Source organism: Glandiceps talaboti, chromosome 19, assembly GCF_964340395.1.
Source record: "Glandiceps talaboti chromosome 19, keGlaTala1.1, whole genome shotgun sequence".
Classification (NCBI taxonomy): Eukaryota; Metazoa; Hemichordata; class Enteropneusta; family Spengelidae; genus Glandiceps; species Glandiceps talaboti.
The window spans coordinates 20,737,579-20,759,305 of NC_135567.1; the positions used below are offsets into that span (position 1 = coordinate 20,737,579).

Below are 21,727 nucleotides of genomic sequence, written 5' to 3' on the forward strand. Positions count from 1 at the left end.
AGTGTAAGCAGTGAATGAGATGAAATATGTAAGCTATAGACAAACTAAGATAGACACAAACTAAAACTATTGTTATTGCATTCTGGTATCTTATACAAGTGGGTGATAGCAGTGCCTTAGTTATGTGGATATAATCACCTTGTAATCAAGATAGTGTAAGCAGTGAATGAGATGAAATGTGCAAGCTATAGACAAACTAAGATAGACACAAACTAAAACTATTGTTATTGCATTCTGGTATCTTATACAAGTGGGTGATGGCAGTGCCTTGGTTATGTGGATATAATCACCTTGTAATCAAGATAGTGTAAACAATAGGAGTTAGAATTGAGGCTCAACTTGCAGCCACTTTAGGAAACTTGCTATCATAGATGTCGCCCCTACTAAGTCTATGAGTGTTATTATATCAACACCAACAACAGCTTATATCAACATGTTGTAACAATAATTTTAGTTTGTGTCTTCACGACAGCTGATCTGCCACTGTTGTATCAAATTAAAATTGTGTCTTACTTGACTAATCTTTGATGGAACTCAGCTGATGTTTGGTATTTCATTTTCTCCAATGCAGGACTCTCACCCTGTTCACAGGCTGCTTCATCATCAGATGCACCATGGGAGTCTGTGTCATCACTTGGTGAATCAGGTGAATGTTGTGAGGCAGCAGCCTTTTTGCTAGCATTGTGGTGATAGTCAGCTAATGCTACTAGTCTTTTTTTACAACGTTTTAAGAGAGATGAGTTTGCTAAACTGTCAAAGAATCTCAGCCCAACACTTCCTCTCTGTGGTAACCTAGGAGATATAAAGAACTTTGTTATAAAAGACTGAAAACTCCACTAGCTGTAAACAAACAGGGTATTATTTTTTATCAGACACTGTTCTCATTTAGTCTTACAATGTCTCTCTGTGTCTGTCACCCTGTCTCTATCCGTCTCTGTATACATTTGTCTATCACCCTTGTTCTCATACCAATCTTACAATGTATCTATGTATTTGTCTCCATCTGTATACCTGTGTCTGTCACCCTGCGTGTCACAGTCTACTCATCTCTGTTCTGGTGCTAGTCTTACAACGCATCTCTGTATCTATCACCATATGTATACCTGTGTCTGTCACCCTGTGTGTCACAGTCTACTCCCCATGTTCTTATACCAATCTTACAACATATCTTTGCATATATCAGCATCATCTGTAGACCTGTGTCTGTCTATTCATCCCTGTTATAGTGCTAGTCTTACACTGCATCTGTCGCTGTGTCTCCATATGTATACTTCTGTCTGTCACCATGTGTGTCAGTCTACCTACCCATGTTCTAGTGCTAATCTTACAATATCATAGTATGTCTCCATATGTATACCTGTGTCTGTCACCCTGTGTGTCACAGTCTACTCATCCCTGTTCTAATGTCTTACAATGCATCTCTGTATCTGTCTACATAAGTATGCCTGTGTCTGTTACTGTGTGTGTCAGTCTACTCCCCCCTGTTTTGGTGCTAGTCTTACAATGTCTCACAGTATCTGTCTCAATATATATACCTGTGTCTGTCACCATGTGAGTCACAGTTTACTCACCCCTGTTCCGGTGCTAGTCTTTGCAAATAGACCATAAAGAATCTCTGCCATATAATTGGCATCAGTGGATGATCCATGGGTGTTTCTAGTCCTTGATAAGCCCATCTATAAACCATTAGTCTATTAGCAGTGGCAGTGTATGGTAGTTTTAGCTTGGTACTGGCTTTCTGTTAGATTAAAGGAAAGATCTAATTAAACACAGTGGCAGTGTATGGTAGTTTTAGCTTGGTACTGGCTTTCTGTTAGATTAACAAATATCAGAAAAACATCCTGTAAAAATACTGCCATTTTGCAGGACTATTAGAAGTTATTCCTCAATATTTTTCTTTGTTCAGCCATGAAAAATACAAGTAAACTAAACGTTGTCACTAGGAGTTGCTACACAAGCAACAACCCTTAGGTCATGAGTATTTTCCAGCTGAATGAAGAAAAATATTGAAGAATAACATAATAATACCAGTGTTAGTAATATTTAAAAAACTTGGGAAAAGTAATGGCAACTTCGAATGGTTTGACTTGTATTTCGAACACAGCAGAACCAGTGATGTAGACATGCATTGTCGTGACATAGACCAGAGTATATATTCCATATTTTTTGTTCACCTTGGATCATGCATGGTATAATTGTACATGTCACCATCCACTTTGGTACAGTTAATGTATTTACATATTCAATTATGTAAATAAACATGCAAAATATATTATAATTAGCTACTGGCTTTGAGTTGCAAATCAAAGATGCTGATGTACTGATGAATTTTATGAGAGATAGCGGAAATCTGGTATAATTAAAATTTTCTTTACAGTTTGACAATTTTCAGACAAGCATGGTATGACAAGACGGCCAAAGAACTCTAGAAGATTGTTTTTTTTTGTGACAAGAATATCTCTATTACTTGATAAACTGACCTTGATGGCGCCCTCTGGTGTTAGTTTGGAGTCTCTGCTCAGAAGCGTACAGACTATACTCCGTAACTGAGTGTCTTCCTCATACCGGGATTCCACACATAATATTCCGTATGCTAACCATGGCCATTCCTGGCTGGGTTTTTCCATAAGTGAAGGCATGGAATTTCCGAACACCATCCAAGACATGAGGGAAGAGATTACATTTTGTTCCTTGTTGGCACTGAGCAGAGACTGTCAAAGAGATTGAAAATTTGATTTTATCCACTGTATGAAAGTTGATATCATAGTTTCAATATTATTTACACAACATAAGAAAACATCACAAATACATCTGAATGACAACTGTGCAAGTCTAACAAAAAAGCTAACTTCATTCACTCACTCCTAACTCACTAACTCACCTTATAGAGCATAAAGAACATGTCCAGTATAATATTTTCAGTTCCTTTGTACATTAACCCTGACTGTACAACTTTAAGTTGTTCATTCACTAACTCACTCCTAACTCACTCACTCCTAACTCACCTTATAGAGCATAAAGAACACGTCCAGTACAATATTTTCAGCCCCTTTGTACATAAACGCTGACCGTACTAAATTATCCATGATATATTGCACATCCTGATCTGTATTCCAGAACTCTATCCCTGTAAATGATTTAATCCAGAACTCTAACACATCATTCCGTGTCACACCACCCGGAGCTCCAGCTGACTGTAACTGATGCTGAAAATTAAAATATAATAGATTTTATTTTGATTGCTGACCTGATGAGCTAGGTCAAAGGTCAAAGGTCACACATTTTTTCTGGCATCTTACAAATGATGAAAAGATCTAATGATGGCAGGCAAGTAACCAACTGTATATGGTTGTTGGCTAGTGCTACAGATGTAATGATGGCAGGCAAGTAACCAACTATATGGTTGTTGGCTGGTGTTATAGATGTAATGATGGCAGGCAAGTAACCAACTATATGGTTGTTGGCTGGTGTTATAGATGTAATGATGGCAGGCAAGTAACCAACTGTATATGGTTGTTGGCTGGTGTTATACATGTAATGATGGCAGGCAAGTAACCAACTGTATATGGTTGTTGGCTGGTGTTATACATGTAATGATGGCAGGCAAGTAACCAACTATATGGTTGTTGGGTAGTGCTATAGATGTAATGATGGCAGGCAAGTAACCAACTATATGGTTGTTGGGTAGTGCTATAGATGTAATGATGGCAGGCAAGTAACCAACTATATGGTTGTTGGGTAGTGCTACAGATGTAATGATGGCAGGCAAGTAACCAACTGTATATGGTTGTTGGCTAGTGTTTAGTGAACACACTTATGTGTAAAAACTAAAGTGAAACATGGGGTTAATCTGAAAACACTCCAAGTATGCAAACACTTGTACTCACACGTCGTCAGTACTCACACGTCGTCAGGTTATTACTGACACAGAGAACACTGCAAGTACTCATGCAAACACTCCAAGTATGCAAACACTTGTACTTACACATCATGAGAGGTTATGCCATACAACTTACCAAGATCATTGCTGAGAAGATTTTAGTAACACTGCCAGGGAATGTTTGTTTGACAACCAGTTTACCAGTAAGTCCTAGGGCTGACTTGTCTGCTTGTACAACACACTGTATTATCTTCTTAAATCTACACATGATAAAGTGACAAAGTCAGACTTGAGATAGTGACAAAGTCAGACTTGAGATAGTGACAAAGTCAGACTTGAGATACAACACACTGTACAATCTTTTTAAATCTACACAAGATAAGGTGACAAAGTCAGACTTAAGATGTCAATCTTTCATATACACATCACATAAAATTTCAAACCTGTAACAGCACTGCATCATAAAGTGACAAAGTCAGACTTAAGATGTCAATCTTTCATATTTACATCAGCTAAAATTTCACCCCTGTAACAGCACTGCATCATAAAGTGACAAAGTCAGACTTGAGATAGTGACAAAGTCAGACTTGAGATGTCAATCTTTCATATTACCTAAAATTTCACCCCTGTAACAAGCACTGTGTAGATATGTAACATTCTGTGGTCGAGTCAGTAACAACAGTACAGAGTTACATTTTAACAGGGTTGTATTTAACATGGGGGCATCTCAGACAGACAGACAGACAGAGACAAAAACAGTACAAACAGTGACCCCTTTACTGGAAGGGAAACACATGGTACATAAATACATAGTAAATAGCCTCACATTGTGCACTAGGTGATCATGTGACTTACTTGTCATTCTGTAGTAGATACTGTGTTTGGTTCATAAACATTGGTACAACCAATGACAGTGTATGTGATGGTAGCCTCACATTGTGCACTAGGTGATCATGTGACTTACTTGTCATTCTGTAGTAGATACTGTGTTTGGTTCATAAACATTGGTACAACCAATGACAGTGTATGTGATGGTAGCCTCACATTGTGCACTAGGTGATCATGTGACTTACTTGTCATTCTGTAGTAGATACTGTGTTTGGTTCATAAACATTGGTACAACCAATGACAGTGTATGTGTCACGGCTTTCCAGTAACCAGTAGTAACCAGAGGCCACATAAATTTCAACCCATCTGTTAGAAATGTATCAACACTGTAGGGACAACAAAGTGAATAAATTATGCATATATGCAAATTATATGTAAATACAGCAAATGCAAGTACAACAGTGTAATATACTAAGTAGAATATGCAAATGATATGTAAATGAAGACATCATATTTATGGATTTATGCATACTTTATGCAATTGATATTAAATATGGCCACACTTTGTACACAAAAATTTTACAGGTAACTCAAAAAAGTGAAAATTTGTCTAAAATTAAAAGACATTCGGTAATTTGTAGTATGTTGTCAATAAATAAACTTTTTAAAATGTTTCCAGATAAACTGTTGTTTTATCCAGATTGTTGTTGTCATGTGCATATATTTCAACTGATGTAGACAACTTACTCACCTATGACCAACTTTTGTCATGACAACAGCTACATAACTAGCCAATGGGTTATTAGCTTGAACACCTTTCTGGATGGGATGGAGGCTGGGGTCAGAGGTCATGTCTGGTACATCTTTACTCCAGTCAGTAGGATGGTCATATGCAGCTAATGGTGTCTGTGGTTGTTCTAGTTGATTTAGACGGAGCTTTAGAACCATTTCCCATGCCCAGATAGATAACTGCTGATTTGGTGTCAGGCTGTACTTGACACCAGGTGCAAATGTGGCCAAATATGCTAACTAGGGAGGAAAGAGAACATCTGTGTGATATAGACAATTTTGAAATCAATCACAATATTGACTGTAAGAGGATGCTCAAAGAGCCAAATTAATTGCAATACTATTATTATGTGGTTATCAGAAAGACAAAAGATCTCATAGTTTGACCACTGGGAGTGCTGTTTGGAAAGACAACATAATTTTTCAAATAAATGATTGCTTCCATGGGTAAAAATTACTTGTTTGAACGTATCTAACACCTACTACTTTTTTTCCACGATAAACTTAGAATATACTTCTACAACTTAAGTTGTTGCTATGGTAACATGTGATTGTTTTCATGGTAACATTACCTGTTTAAATGTATCTGATATTAATCCACTACTTTTTTCCATGATAAACTTTGAGTATACTTCCACAACTAGTATGGCAACATTTCTATGCAGTGATAAATCTAGAAACAATGTATCCTCCTGAAATAAATGGTAAAACATATCAAATGTAGTCATGTAGCCACAGGGGACGGGAAAGAAGGTAGTAGTGTAGCCACAGGGGACAGGAAAAATGTAGTAGTCTAGCCACAGTGGACAGGAAAAATGTAGTAGTCTAGCCACAGGGGACAGGAAAAATGTAGTAGTCTAGCCACAGTGGACAGGAAAAATGTAGTAGTCTAGCCACAGGGGACAGGAAAAATGTAGTAGTCTAGCCACAGTGGACAGGAAAAATGTAGTAGTGTAGTCACAGGGGACAGGAAAAATGTAGTAGTGTAGCCACAGGGGACAGGAAAAATGTAGTAGTGTAGCCACAGGGGACAGGAAAAATTTAGTAGTGTAGCCACAGGGGACAGGAAAAATTTAGTAGTGTAGCCACAGGGGACAGGAAAAATGGAGTAGCGTAGCCACAGGGGACAGGAAAAATTTAGTAGTGTAGCCACAGGGGACAGGAAAAATTTAGTAGTGTAGCCACAGGGGACAGGAAAAATTTAGTAGTGTAGCCACAGGGGACAGGAAAAATGGAGTAGCGTAGCCACAGGGGACAGGAAAAATTTAGTAGTGTAGCCACAGGGGACAGGAAAAATGGAGTAGCGTAGCCACAGGGGACAGGAAAAATTTAGTAGTGTAGCCACAGGGGAAAATGTATGTTTAGATTTACATGTATTTTTATACTTTTATGTCCTTGCTGTACACTGAATGGCAAATATTTAGAGAAATGGTTAAAGAGTGGTAAAGCAACTAACACTTTATGTGTACACTAAGAGAATTAACTGACACTGGTATAGATTACAGATGTGACACTAGAGAAGGGACTCAAATATCAAATTACTCCTTCTGCAAACTGGACACAGCTGAAGGTAAACATTGGCAATAAATTACACTCAACATTCATTGAAGATAAAACTAGTCAAAAACATGTAATAATAATATAATAATAATAAAACATTTCTATAGCACCATATATTGACGACAGTGCTCATAGGCGCTTCACATCTGAATTAAATCGAAAGGTATTGCACGAAAAAATGTACATATTGACATATTCCTCCTGTCCCCTGTGGTGTAGTGATACTATGTATAGTGGTTCCAATGGCATCGTAGCACAACAGTTTGTGTTAAAATCATTTTGATCCATACATCCAACTGTATTACCTTTCATGCTGCTATCATTGCCAATAACATGAGCACAACTGTTGTTCTGTAAACAATTAAAATTCATGTAATGCTGCATTTATATATTTTACAAATTTAGGAGAAGTTCATCTCAGTCAGTATCTGTCTAGCTTGTTGATTTTCAGCACTGCTAAGTGTATATACTACCAGATAAAAGACTCCATACCTTATGTGTAAATCCCCAGTTCATCTTGGCCAGTATCTGTCTAGCTAGCTGGTTTTCAGCACTGCTTAGATTATGTTCCAACAGCCATACTCTAAGCAATGCCATGTCTTCATCGCTAGGCAACCAAAGATGCAGAGGAAGCTCTTGAAACAAATAGATACACATCTATAAAAAAAATATAAACAAACATGTAAGATATTTTGATTCAGAGTTTTGGCCACCGACAAATTATCGGTGGCCAAGTGGTTAAACCACTTGCTTCTTACCACTGCCTTGGGGGTTCAAAACCATTCAAGGTTTGATTAAAATTTACCATGCTGTAAGTAAGAAGAGTGTCGTTCAGTTTGACGTTACCAAACAACGGAGGTTTTCCCCGGGTACTCTGGTTTCCTCCTGCATTAACACTGAACCAATGAGGGATTGCCCTCACTGGACTTCTTAGGAGACAAGTGTTAATAAATTTAAATTATCATTAGTTCAATTTGATGTTATTCAAAAATATTTTTCCTCGATCAGCCAAGATATGAGACTACAACCAATCTTTCTTGTGAAACAGGGATATGATGAACTTTTAATTAATAATTATCATTTATTTTAAAATGTTTCAGTCAAAGCTGATTTCTAAAACTCATGATCTTGTAGAACTGTTCTAGAGACACACTACATGATTTTGTAGAACTGTTCTACAGATACACAGACAAACAGAGATTTGTCATCAAGTTTACAGCTTTCATAGCCATTCCTCCCTATTATCTTATATAATGGAATACCCCACCATAGAAATGAACTGGATTATACCAAATGTGAAGTAAAATAAGGTAGAATATCCCAAGCATAATTAACCCATCAAATATAAAGTAAAATTCTGACCAACTTTCATACACCAAATATTCAAGAATTTTCATTATAATTACCCAAGAAATTTATCAAATTTAATTTTTTACAAATGTTTATACATTAAATATTACACAGAAATTAAATTAAAATTGTTTAATGTTACAGCATGCTAAAATTTACAATTAAAGTGAAGAAAAGAGAACCCATAGTTACCATGCCAACAGCATCCAAGCTCTTTTTTACCTGATGCAGCAATGTGGACATGATGAATGGATGAGTGGTTGCTATTGACGACAACAACTCACGTCCAACTTTACAGCAGAATTCCCTGGTATGAGAACTGACATAGGATAGCTATACGACAAATTGTAGAGAGAGAGAGAAAGGTATTAGAACATGTGGAGACTTGTTTTCACTTATTTTATTGGAAAACAAACACGCAAAAGTAAACAGTGACTAAAATGTCTTCTTGTACATGAACACAATGTACCAGTCTGGTAATTAGTAAAAATAAGTAGTGACTAAAATGCCTTCTTATACATGAACACAATGTACCAGTCTGGTAATTAGTAAAAATAAGTAGTGACTAAAATGCCTTCTTATACATGAACACAATGTACCAGTCTGGTAATTAGTAAAAATAAGTAGTGACTAAAATGCCTTCTTATACATGAACACAATGTACCAGTCTGGTAATTAGTAACACTTAGTCTTTGAGAACTAGCTGAAGACCGTAAAATTGTAAAATTTTGTGATTGATGAAAATATCAAAGTTTACATTAAATAAAACAGTACATACCTCATAAACCTCTAATGTTACCGTTTCTATAAAATCTTTCTCTCTGCTGGGTTGTGATCTCGCCATGAATGCAAAACTTGTCAACAAATAAATCACTTCGGATGTTGGCATGGCGATCAATTTCTCCTCAAAAGCTAGCCTGTTATCAATATCTGAAATACAAGATATTTCATAAGTTGAATCCTTTAATACCAGGTTTAATTTCTGTCAACTGCAAGTAATCTATAAATAGAATACTGTGAGTACTTTTATAATATTTAGTAAAAATTATGCCATAAAATTTATAAACTTAGATTGTGTCCTTGTAATATTATTAGAAATCTATTTATAATATGAAAGATATATTTTACTTCAAAATTTTCAAAATGGTCCATAACTGCAGTCAGTATGGTTTTATTTGAAGAATTTTCCCATGAGTCTTTGAGTGCAGAATGGGTATACAGATGTATGTGATGCATTGTGGGTGAAGTGGACCTACCTCTAATCATGGTAAAGTATTCATGTGGTGATAAGTCCTTGTCTGTGATTGGTTCATCTGACAGATTACCTTGATGTAACTCCCATAGAAGATGCCACATCATGTGGCTGGACACACAGGCATATGGCATATCAGTCATAAACTGCCATGCACCATATCTATGGAAAATATAATAAAACAGAATAAATACATCAGTTATAAACTGCCACATACCATCTCTATGGAAAACAAAATAGAACAGAATAAATGCCATATCATGTGATGGGACACACAGACATGTGATACATCAGTTGTAAACTGCCACATACCATCTCTATGGAAAACAAAATAGAACAGAATAAATGCCATATCATGTGGTGGGACACACAGACATGTGATACATCAGTTATAAACTGCCACATACTATATCTATGGCATATAAAGTACCACAGAATAAATGCCATATCATGTGGTGGGACACACAGACATGTGATACATCAGTTATAAACTGCCACATACTATATCTATGGCATATAAAGTACCACAGAATAAATGCCATATCATGTGGTGGGACACACAGACATGTGATACATCAGTTATAAACTGTGGATACTATATCTATGGCAAATAAAATAAAAGTACTTTTCTAAAAAAATTATATATCAAAATATATTAATATTCCTGTTTCCATGACAATGAAAAAAATAACAACATATGTTATACTTTATATTAACAATTATGGGTACAAAAAATGATTTTTTTAAAAAAACAAAGCATTCACAAGTTACATTTATCATTACCAAGCACAGAAATGAAAATAACTGACAAAATATCTCAGATTTTTAGTTAAAAGTGGATTAAAAAACTACAGATAAGGGGAAATTGTGATTTGCATACCAAACACACAAAGATTAGTGTAACTACTGTGAAATGACTAACGTGCAGAAATAAAACATGAAGACTTAATTATTAAAAACATACCTTCTAGAAATTACAAGACATCCCATAATAGTCATGATAAATTGCAATTGAAACAAAAAACAGAAAAAATGATTCAGCAAATGACATTGGAATATTTTAAGATGAGATTTCATATCTATTACAACTATAACTGTAATATTTTGTATGACTTTCCATGTCTGTTGGTGCATGTATGTATGGGTGAGAGGGTGTGTATGTATGTATGTATGTATGTATGTATGTATGTATGTATGTATGTATGTATGTATGTATGTATGTATGTATGTATGTATGTATGTACAATGTATGTATGTATGTATGTATGTATGTATGTATGTATGTATGTATGTATGTATGTATGTATGTATGTATGTATGTATGTATGTGTGTATGTGTGTGTGTATGTATGGGTGTGAGTGGGTATGGGTGTGAGGGTGTGTGTGTATATGGGTGTGTGTGAATATGTGTGTGTGTGTGTGTGTGTGTGTGTGTGTGTTAGAGTGATAGTGTACACACATGTATATGTAAAAATGAGTGAGTAATCTGTATGTTTGTGTATGCACAATGTGTTTCTATATGTGTCTCTATCATTAAAGTGTACTTATCACATGTCAACAGAACACAGTACAAGAGTCGCTAACCTTACACCTCAGATTTGCCCAGAGAGTTATATTATTGCAAAATAAGCATGTATGTAACAAGATATGAAGAATGTACTAAATGTACTGCAGTATGAAGAATGTGTGGCACCAGTCCACTGCAGGACAATGTTAGCATGCAGCAACATTCATTTTCCTTACCTATAAAGTCAATATAAACTGCACATCCCTTAGAACTAATCTATCACATGTGAAGTCATTACAGATTGTATGTCCCTGAGGAACAGCCAATCAAATTATATCCCTTACCTTTGTGAGGTTAATATTGACTTTACACCCCTAAGGAACAGCTGGTCAAATTATATCCCTTACCTTTGTGAGGTTAATATTGACTTTACACCCCTAAGGAACAGCTGATCAAATTATATCCCTTACCTTTGTGGGGTTAATATTGACTTTACACCCCTAAGGAACAGCCAATCAAATTATATCCCTTACCTTTGTGAGGTTAATATTGACTGTACACCTCTGAGGAACAGCTGGTCAAATTCAATCTGCAATCTTCTGATGGAATGTTGTTTATCATAGGGTTCTATCAACGGTACTGTGTCCAGTTTATCCTTTATAGTTTCAAGTCTCCATACTTTATAATTCAACCAATGGTCTGCTATATATTGCACTGTATGTCTGCAATCAGAAGGCGATATGTATGATATCACATCAGTCAATATCATATGTTAATGACCTGAGTGTTGCTATGTTTAATCAAACTAATACTATTTAGTAACTTGTCATCACTCACTATGTCTGTCTGTCTGCCTGTCTAATTTACACACACACACACACACACACGATACATGTGTTTTATCAATGCATTTATACATATATAGATGTAGATAGACAGACAAATTAAGGCAGTCAGGCAGACAGACAGACAGACAGGCAGGCAGGCAGACAGACAGGCAGGCAGACAGACAGACAGGCATGCATGCAGTCAGACACAGACAGGTAAGCAGACACTGATAGAGAAACAGACATAGACAGAGAGAGAGAGAAAGCGAGAGAGTGAGTGAGAGTGAGCGAGAGCGAGAGAGAGAGAGAGAGAGAGAGAGAGAGAGAGAGAGAGAGAGAGAGAGAGAGAGAGAGAGAGAGAGAGAGAGAGAGAGAGAGAGAGAGAAAGAGAAAATCAGATTAATAGATGTAGAGAGAAGGGGTGAGCAGGTATATATATTAATGACACAATATACCATACCTAATAAGTCTTCCTATTCTCTTCACAAATTGACGATATCTACTAATGTTGAATGTTTTCAGTCCTTGACCAAGTAGTTTAACTAATGAACTACCAAAGGCAAACAGTCTCATTATGTTATAACTACTAACACGGTGTACATCATAAGGTGTCTCAGCTGTGGACAGAACGAGAGAAATAAAATTTTCTTTTACTTTAGACACAGTTATTATCTAGTAGATTTGTACACACCTTACCTAGAATATGTACTGATGTGTTTATTTTGATTTGATTTGATGTCTTTCAATTAGTTTTACAAAATCACTACATTGCATAGACAGGTATGTGTATATGTATTTTCTTTTTAGTCATGATATGCGTGGCAAATTTTATGTGCATCAAAAAACCATGTTCTTGAAGAATTTATTTTGATTGCCTATATGCAATGTTAGATGTCACAGATCCTGGCCAGGTCATGAAATACAATGTTAGATTACTGTCATCTGGTATCATAAAATATTACATGTAAAATCAACACTTCAATAAATATAAACTCTATTGAAATAATCCTTGACAGGCATGTCAATTTCATATGACCTTTGACCTTAGTTTCCATGGAAACTGGCAGCTGATCTTATCCAAGCCATCTATAAGCAGTATATGTTTAAACATGTCTTCAAATGGAAACTGGGCTAGTAATGACACTAAGACATTCTCTCCTAGTATGTGTATGAACTTTGACCTTAGTTTCCATGGAAACTGACCTCTGACCTTACCTGAGTCATCTATAAGTAGTATATGTTTAAACATTGCACCAAATGGAAACTGGGCTAGTAATGACACTAAATCATTTTCTTGTAGTAACATCCAACTTCTGTCTGGATCTTCATCCTACAGAGATAAAGTTTACATATTTACCAGATATCAAAGCAATCTGACAAATAGTATTTGAGGAGATGATGAAAGTGTCATTTTTTTTAAAAAAGCATAAAAAATTGAAAATGGCACAGATCAACTTGGCATGAAAAAAATCTGAATAGCCTCCCCCCAGGGAACATGCACACCAAATATCGAAGAATTCTGACTGCCACTTTCGGAGAAGATGATGAAAATATAAAAGTTTGACGGACACCTATGATTCACTCTACTCTCTATACCTTAATACACACCTATACCTAAAGCTACGCTTTCAGCTTTCGCTGACAGCGGAGCTAATAAAAGGAAACAATCAAAATTATGATGCATTAATATTTATTTTTGTGTGTTGCTATGGTAACACATTACATAAGCTATAATTTCATACTTATATGTCATTTCTGTCTTTAAGTGTTAGAAACTGACAGCATTTTGAATTTTTCTTTCTACACGTTTTCCTAAACAAAAGTACTACAGCAGTAATTGTGGTTTTTGTTTACTAAGATAGATACAAACTAAAAGTGTTGTAGTTTGATGAGGTGCTTCTGTTGTGCTGATGTAATCACTCCAAAATATACAGTGTAAGATCATGGAAGTCATTAGAAACGGTACCCTACCATGCACATAATTAAACCAATGTCCATTCAATAGGCCATTCTAGCCTGCAAACAGAAAATTGAGAGTACAGTGCCCTCACTCAAATTGGGGATATCATCATCTCACTGTGCTGTGTCTTTAGAGCTTTGGTATTCTGTACAAGTGTAAATCAGGGATGTTTTTGTATTGTTCAGACATCAAGGAAAGCAGCAGTGTTCTATGATTAACCATGGCAAGTAACCTATACCATGTATACCCCAAGGTACACATAGACAGGAAGTAGAGCACCACCATGTGGCATATTTTGGAAAGGTCTATAGCTTATGTCTACATGTCTATTATATTTTTAGTATGTGTCTATCTTGGTAAACCAAAACTTCAATTGCCACTGTCGTACTCTTTTTCTAGACATTACAACAGTTATAAAAAACATTTCCTACCTCCTCTCCATCTTCATCAACAATAGTCCAGTTAAACGCCTTGTCATCTTTGCCCTCAGGGTCAGGGGTCATGGTCACTTTTAGTTTAGCCAGGAACTCCTCACGACATCTAATAACGAGTTATAAGACAATTATTATCTATTTATACTAGACAGTTCTTTAAGTTTTCATAACTTTGTCTCCCAAGAAGTCTAGTGAAAGCTGACCCTCATTGGTTCAGTTTCAATGCAACTGTAGAAACAGGGGAAAACCTGCGTTGTTCGGTAGAGTCAAACTGAATGACACTCTTCTTGTTCACAGTATGGTAAAGTTAATCAAATCAAGACCAGAGCTGGAATACTCACTGCAGTGGCTAAAACGACTGTGGTTTAACCACTTGACCATGGGCACTGAAGACTGTGGTTTAACCACTTGACCATGGGCACTGATAATCCTTTTGTAGATTGTAAGATATACATTGTGTCATTGATTAGTCCTACCCTGTCTTCTCTTATGACTCTACTACTTGTACTTAGTACAATAGTGTTGCCAAGATGAGATGATTTAAACCCCCACCCCACCCCTTATACTAGGATGAGTTGATTTAAACCCCCACCCACCCCTTATACTAGGATGAGATGATTTAAACCCCCACCTCACCCCTTATACTAGGATGAGATGATTTAGACCCCCACCCCACCTTGCACTAGGATGAGATGATTTAGACACCCCTCCCCCACACTACCCTTTACACTGGGATGAGATGATTTAGACCCCCACCCCTTACACACTAGTGATAAGAAGTTAAAACACACATCATATGGAGACAAGAAATCAAATAATCACAAGTTTATGAATCTGGTTATTACAACAATTGTTGTCATGGTGATAATTGTCAATTGTTTGTACTCGATGAGGTATGAGATGTTGGTGTAAAATTAACTTTACATCAATGATAACTTACTTGATAGGTGACATAAGACACCCTAACATAGTCAAGAAGTGATCAATTAGTGGTCCTCCCCAGTCCTGCCTGCCTCTACTAGCACCAACCAGTGACATTGGTAGGACGAGTTGTATAAATGATGTTGCCCACCGTGATATTCCTGCTGGACACCGTAGAATGTGATTTAACAGAAACAGATGGTCTTCTGTATTAGCCACTCGTAGAAGAGCTGCCACCTGTAAGACAATAGACAGAATGTGATTGGTTGGCAATAGTGATCATTTCATGTACAGACCAATCATAGCAGAGTTGCCAACTGTAAGGATAATATACAGAATATGATTGGATGACAATGGTTATCATTTTATGAACTGGCCAATCATAACAGAGTTGCCATCTGTAAGGATAATACACAGAATATGATTGGATAAAAAGTTGGTTTGCAGAAGTAGCAAATCATAGCAGATCTATCACCTGTAACAATAGTACAGTGAACGTGATTGGATAGGAATGAGGATTGATGTAAGGTAATGGCCAATCACAGCAGGTCTATCAATTGTAAGGATAATACAGTGAACATGACTGGATAGGAATGAGGATTGATGTAATGTAACGGCCAATCACAGCAGATATAATGGGTTGCTTTGAAGTGTCTATTTATAATAAAGATGTAAGGATAATACAGTGAATGTAATTGGATAGGAATGAGGATTGGTGTAAGGTAATGGCCAATCACAGCAGGTCTATCAATTGTAAGGATAATACAGTGAATGTGATTGGATAGGGATGAGGATTAATGTACGGTAATGGCCAATCACAGCAGATATAATGTAAGTAAAAGCAAACCTACCAGTCTTTCTGTCCATTGTTGTAAATTGTCAATAAATTCTTCATCTTTCACTGGTCTTCTATAAAATGCAAATAAAACACTGATGCATTGCTTTAATGTCTGGATATCTCTAGAGAACTGTTCATCCACTGTAATGGCACCCATGTGAGCTGAAAGTCAATCAATCAATCAATAATCAATCAATCAATAATCAATCAATTAAACAACCAATTATCAAGTCATCAATCAACACATCAAACTATCAAACAATCCAAATATCTGAATACCCACACTGGAACTCACATGGCATAGGGTCCTGTAATTATTAAAGGTTTATCTGAAACTGTACATTTCCATAAAAATGATGTGATGCAATGAATGAGTTCACCTTCATTTCCATATCATCTGTATATAGATAGAAACACAAAACTTTATATGCTAGGGAGTCTAAACCCAAACTCCCTAGCTGGAATACAAATGTCTCGATCTTGCACACCTGCCATCTTGAATATCCTGAATGGTGCATCATGGGAAATATGATAAATATGAATCAATCAATATTGTAAACAATTCTGTTACATTGTTTGTAACCATAAATAATGTAGTCATGGTAACCTGACCATTGTAGGAGATTTATTCTATCAATAGTTCCAGATTAGGTATTATGATAACTATAGATAATCCCATAGTCCTTTGCATCTGAGCATGCTCAGTGTGGATTACACGTTGCTTATTGTACAGTTGCCTAAACTTACCTGTAATGGGTGCATTGGAGTCTAATTCACTTAAGAGTCGACTTTTAGCAAATAATCGATGAATGTATGATTCTACTTGTAGCTTAGATAGTTGTACAGTGTAAGCACACAGCGACTGGGTATCATGGACATGTGATCTGATATGTTTTAGAGTTCTATTGATATCATTACCAACACGTTTACTGTACTCCACCATCTTGTAACTATGCTGTTGGTGTACTTTCACCCTGTCTGCACACTGACCCTACAAAAAATAACACCATTTAAATCAGGCATTCATATTCATATCCCATAATATTTTCACAAGGCGCAGAGATTGGTAACTCCAAATATCAAATGTTATCAATGCATTCTATCAACAATAAATCTATTTTGTTCAGGGAACAATCCCTCGATGGACTTTTGTAAATCTTTAATAACACTAGTGAAGAAATCATCCAGTACAGCTTTTAAAGTGTTTGTAAACCGTGGATGTCATTTTAATTGCTTCAACATACTTATTATTACTACATTGCTACCACCTTCAGTATTTACATATATCTGTGTGTGTGTGATTATCTGTCTTTGGATATTTACACAATACTCTACAAATAAAGTAAACAGTGTGTATAGTACAAAATCCTGGATGTCACATTAATATTGTTTCAACATACTTATTATTACTAAGTTGCTATCACCTTCAGAATTTACATATATCTGTGTATGTGATAATCTGTCTTTGGATGTTTACACAGTATTCTACAAATAGTCATAAAGAGTATCAATTTTATTATAAAAATATTCTCAAAATTGTGAAAAATCAATGAAAAAAAATGAGTATTCCAAGATAATGTATTGCCAAGGAAATTAATTGGCTCTTTTTGGTAAAAACTATAATATATAAACATATATATTGAAACAGAATATTCAATTTTTTTTCAGGATTTGATGACATTTGTTCTTTGACCTCTCACCTGTGCATTGATCACATGATCTGTCACTGTCCATAGATTCTCCTTCTGTCTCTGATATTCCTGTAGTAACAAGTTTACGTCTATCTCTATGGCAACCAGATTATGTCTAGATTTATAATATTGATAGACCATTTCATAAAACTCATGGCGTTCTTGATAACAACCCTGAAAAAAAATGTATAAATCATAAAACGAGAAAACTCAACTTGCTATTCCACAGAAATAAATAAATAAACAATCATTACAGCAATGATAGTAACTCAAGAATTGATTTCCCCGTAGAAATAGCATCAGACTAGCTCAGTGCTAACACTAGGCTGGCACTAACACCTCACCAGTATTTGTTAGCAACTGGAAGGTTTAATACCTGCACCAGTCCTATGTTAACACCAGACTAACTCAGTGCTAACACTAGGCTGGCACTAACACCTCACCAGTATGTGTTAGCAACTGGAAGCATTAATACTTACACCAGTCTATGTTAACACCAGACTAACTCAGTACAGAAAAGATATTGTCTTTCGTGAGTATCAGATTTCAGTTTGATACACCTGAAGATAAAGGATCATACACGATGCCTTTTCACCAGTTCTCATGTTTTACATTTGCCATGTTCTTGGCATTGAGTGTGCTGAATTTTATGTCCCCCTCTCACAATCTAAAGTGTTTCAAAAAGTGCTCCAGTAGCAATAGGCTTTTCCACAGTCGATTGTGATGGTACTATAGTTCCCGCTTCCAGTTCACATTCAGGAAAGGACTATTTACTGCAGCTTTCACGTAACCATGACAACAGACATTGTATACAACTTACCTGTATAAATCTATCTACAATGTCATCAATTGGTAACCATGACAACTTACCTGTATAAATCTATCTACAATGTCATCCAATTGTAGTAATTGTGGATTGAAATAGTACAGTTTCAATTCATTTACAGTAAATGGTTTCAATGTTTCCAAATCTTGGGTCAAAGGTCGTATGTCTGGATACAATCGTTCTCTCACATCCCGTATGACCATCACGTCATCAGTTTGAAACCCCCTAAGTTGTTCACTTCCAGGCCCCCTAAGTTGTTCATTATTCTCCACTCCTCTCAGATTACTATCAGGAACAATATCAGCTGTCTGTTCTTCCTGGTCTACATCTTGCTGTCTCTCAGTCTCTCTGTCATGTGCAACTGCAGCATGTTCATTTCTACTGGTCTCTGTTTGTTGTTTCTTTGCTCCAGGTTGTAAAGACACGTACACTGGTGGAGCTGTGGGAGTTGCAATCTGAGTAACCATGGAACTTGTCTCTCCTCTTTCTGTAACTCTTTCCCAACTTGTAAAATCTTCCGACATCTCTTCATTTGTCTCAAGTTCAAGTTCACTACTTTCCTGCTCTGTTGGTTCATCAACTTTTCCATCTTCATTTTCTATTCGTAATTCAGTAATTTGTACTATATCTAGATTTACATTATCAGTCCTGCCAGTTGCTGCAACTTCATCTTTCACATCCTCCTCACCCCCTTCATTATTAGTATCAACCTCTTCAGTTGTCATAGTAACTACATTTTCATCTCCATCATTTCTTTCTTCTCCATCTTTGTTCTCTTCTTCTTGTTCTGCCTCCTCCTCTATCTCATCTTTCTTATCATCATCATCTTTCACAACTGCTTCTTTCTCACTTTCTTGGTTTATCTTGTCTTCATCTTTAAGATCATCGTCAGTCTTTCCTTGTGTGTTTTCTGCCTTTTCTTCTTTTCCCGGAGATATTCCATCATCATTCCCGGTATCATCCTGTATGCCATCATCTGGAATTGTAGTTGGAGGTTCAGGAAGAGTTATTTCTTGATCTTCTACTCTACTTCTATCCTTAGTCTTTTTCTGTAATCAATAGAAATAAAAACAATTTTTTAAAGGAATTATTAGATAAGGACTAAAAACAATTGTTTGATTCCAGTTACCCAACCCCACCTAGTTTTTCACTGCCGACCCTAAACTGTTTTTTATGTATTTGAGAAGAAAAAAAATAAAATTGCAAAAATTGTGAAGTCTCGCAAGAAATTGTGGATGTGGAATCTGACATTAACTTAAAAAGACAAAATAAAACTGTTCTTCCAATTTGCAATGGCTGTACATCTGATGGGATGAAACCAATAACACAGAGACCATATGGAAAACAAGGGGAAACCGCTGACGTACCTGAACTAGACACTCACATATGAAAACAAAAAATTAAAAGACTTAAACAAAAAATCTACCTATCCCATCTATTATCAAATGTAATTGGAACCACATAATTATTTTGTACGCCTTACCAAAAAATTATTTGTTGAGGTAAAAAAAATAAAAGACCACAAACATAATTTATACAGGTCACAATTTAACCATAGACTGTGTCACAGGATAGACAGTGGATGGTGAATATTCTACTGTCGATGATTTAACCATAGACTGTGTCACGGCATAGACAGTGGATGGTGAATATTCTACTGTCGATGATTTAACCAGGAAACACTTTAATGACTTGACAGGGATTATGTATTCATGAGTCAACATCACCATGTAATTCATAACATGTTCATTGTTTATTTTATAACAGAGTCTGCTGACATGCACCTGTCAATGTCACAGGGACATGGTGGTAACACAGACCCTCCACGTGAAGGGTTTGTGGTAAGCTGTGCTGTTTTACCCTAAAACACATAAAATTAAGGCCGTAAAAGTCTCGCCTGTCAAGAATAAACTAGTGAGTCACCTCAGTCCTGTCAGTAGGTTATGCTTATGGTCAGTATATGGACAAGACGTGTGTCGCAGTTCTTAGTGCATTGAGCTCACTTGGCCTTAATAGATGCAACAAATGCAGACTTGTTTTGGTGCAATAATTGTTATCTTTTTCACTTTATTTCGTGTGTACTAGCTTTTACTATCTGTCGGCTTGAAAAAAAAATCACGGAACGGAAAATCTCTAGAGTAAAGTTAAATATCTCTGCTTTCGGTAACCCGGAAGTGGAGTCGTAGGCAAATTCTAGTTCAGTCATCCACAAGACGCACATAAATTCAGACTTCGTAATGCATTTGTTGGGGAGAACATATTTCAACTACTACCTCAAGAAGGACGATAAACACTGAACACTTCTAAAATAGAATCAAAAATGACACAAGTAACACTAACAATAACACTAACGCAACTTCCAAGGTTGAAAACTGACTGCACACGCCAATATTTCGCCTCCTACAACACATTTGGGAGATTTTGAAAGTATAAAGCTCGAAAATTGGTCATTTAGGTAACTTGCAATTTAGCCTCAGACGTTTACCTCGTTATTTCCCTGTGAATTACACCTACCTTCTTTTTCTCTCGCGATTTTGGCGTTTTCACTCGTACAGCTTCGGCCATTTTGTAAAATAAAGAAAATCCGCATGCGCATGGAGGCGTATCACGAGATCCAAAGTTTGACCTAAATTGACCTTTGTCTAATTGTTCTCACGTACGTACCTGGGTCGAGTCCTGGAGGGCATACAAAACAAAAGCGGTTTTTTAATAATAGCACTTTGTTCAACGAAAGATACATCGAATTGAAGTTATAAAAATTTAAAATGTGCAATAAGGAATTATTATTTTCAAATAAACTGGGTAACGACATGCTCAGGAAATATGCGCTCCGTTCACTTCGACACGTACGCGTACGCGTCTTCGTCGATGTCCAGAAAGAAGACGTAACTTCGTAAGCTTATCAAACTGAACAGAACACATACTAGTATTTTTCTGAGCTAGTCCTGCTTGCATACTGAGTAATCCCGGACTCGATTCTGACAATTGTCCCTCCTACATCCAAGTCAGTAATACAGACTCGTGCACCGTCATGTAAGCAGGACTATTCCTAGATCCTGAGCTA

The 21,727-nt window shown here is 36.3% G+C and overlaps 1 protein-coding gene across 1 annotated transcript in view; it reads right to left on the minus strand.

Annotated features, from left to right (window-relative positions):
- Positions 1-21,228, minus strand: part of LOC144450136 (ectopic P granules protein 5 homolog) — a 42,009-nt gene extending 20,781 nt beyond the window's left edge. The window contains exons 1-22 of the mRNA XM_078140704.1: positions 21,178-21,228; positions 18,708-19,712; positions 17,847-18,011; positions 16,894-17,137; positions 16,160-16,308; positions 15,328-15,545; positions 14,385-14,493; positions 13,209-13,323; positions 12,454-12,610; positions 11,700-11,888; positions 9,664-9,821; positions 9,186-9,337; positions 8,600-8,740; positions 7,550-7,714; positions 6,070-6,189; positions 5,460-5,737; positions 4,954-5,094; positions 4,017-4,140; positions 3,006-3,206; positions 2,481-2,711; positions 1,572-1,738; positions 514-792 (exon numbers count right to left, since the gene is read on the minus strand). Of these exons, the coding sequence (XP_077996830.1) occupies positions 514-792; positions 1,572-1,738; positions 2,481-2,711; positions 3,006-3,206; positions 4,017-4,140; positions 4,954-5,094; positions 5,460-5,737; positions 6,070-6,189; positions 7,550-7,714; positions 8,600-8,740; positions 9,186-9,337; positions 9,664-9,821; positions 11,700-11,888; positions 12,454-12,610; positions 13,209-13,323; positions 14,385-14,493; positions 15,328-15,545; positions 16,160-16,308; positions 16,894-17,137; positions 17,847-18,011; positions 18,708-19,712; positions 21,178-21,228 (4,559 nt within the window). The remainder of the gene's footprint in view (positions 1-513; positions 793-1,571; positions 1,739-2,480; positions 2,712-3,005; positions 3,207-4,016; positions 4,141-4,953; positions 5,095-5,459; positions 5,738-6,069; positions 6,190-7,549; positions 7,715-8,599; positions 8,741-9,185; positions 9,338-9,663; positions 9,822-11,699; positions 11,889-12,453; positions 12,611-13,208; positions 13,324-14,384; positions 14,494-15,327; positions 15,546-16,159; positions 16,309-16,893; positions 17,138-17,846; positions 18,012-18,707; positions 19,713-21,177) is intronic.
- Between the last annotated feature and the right edge of the window lie 499 nt (positions 21,229-21,727).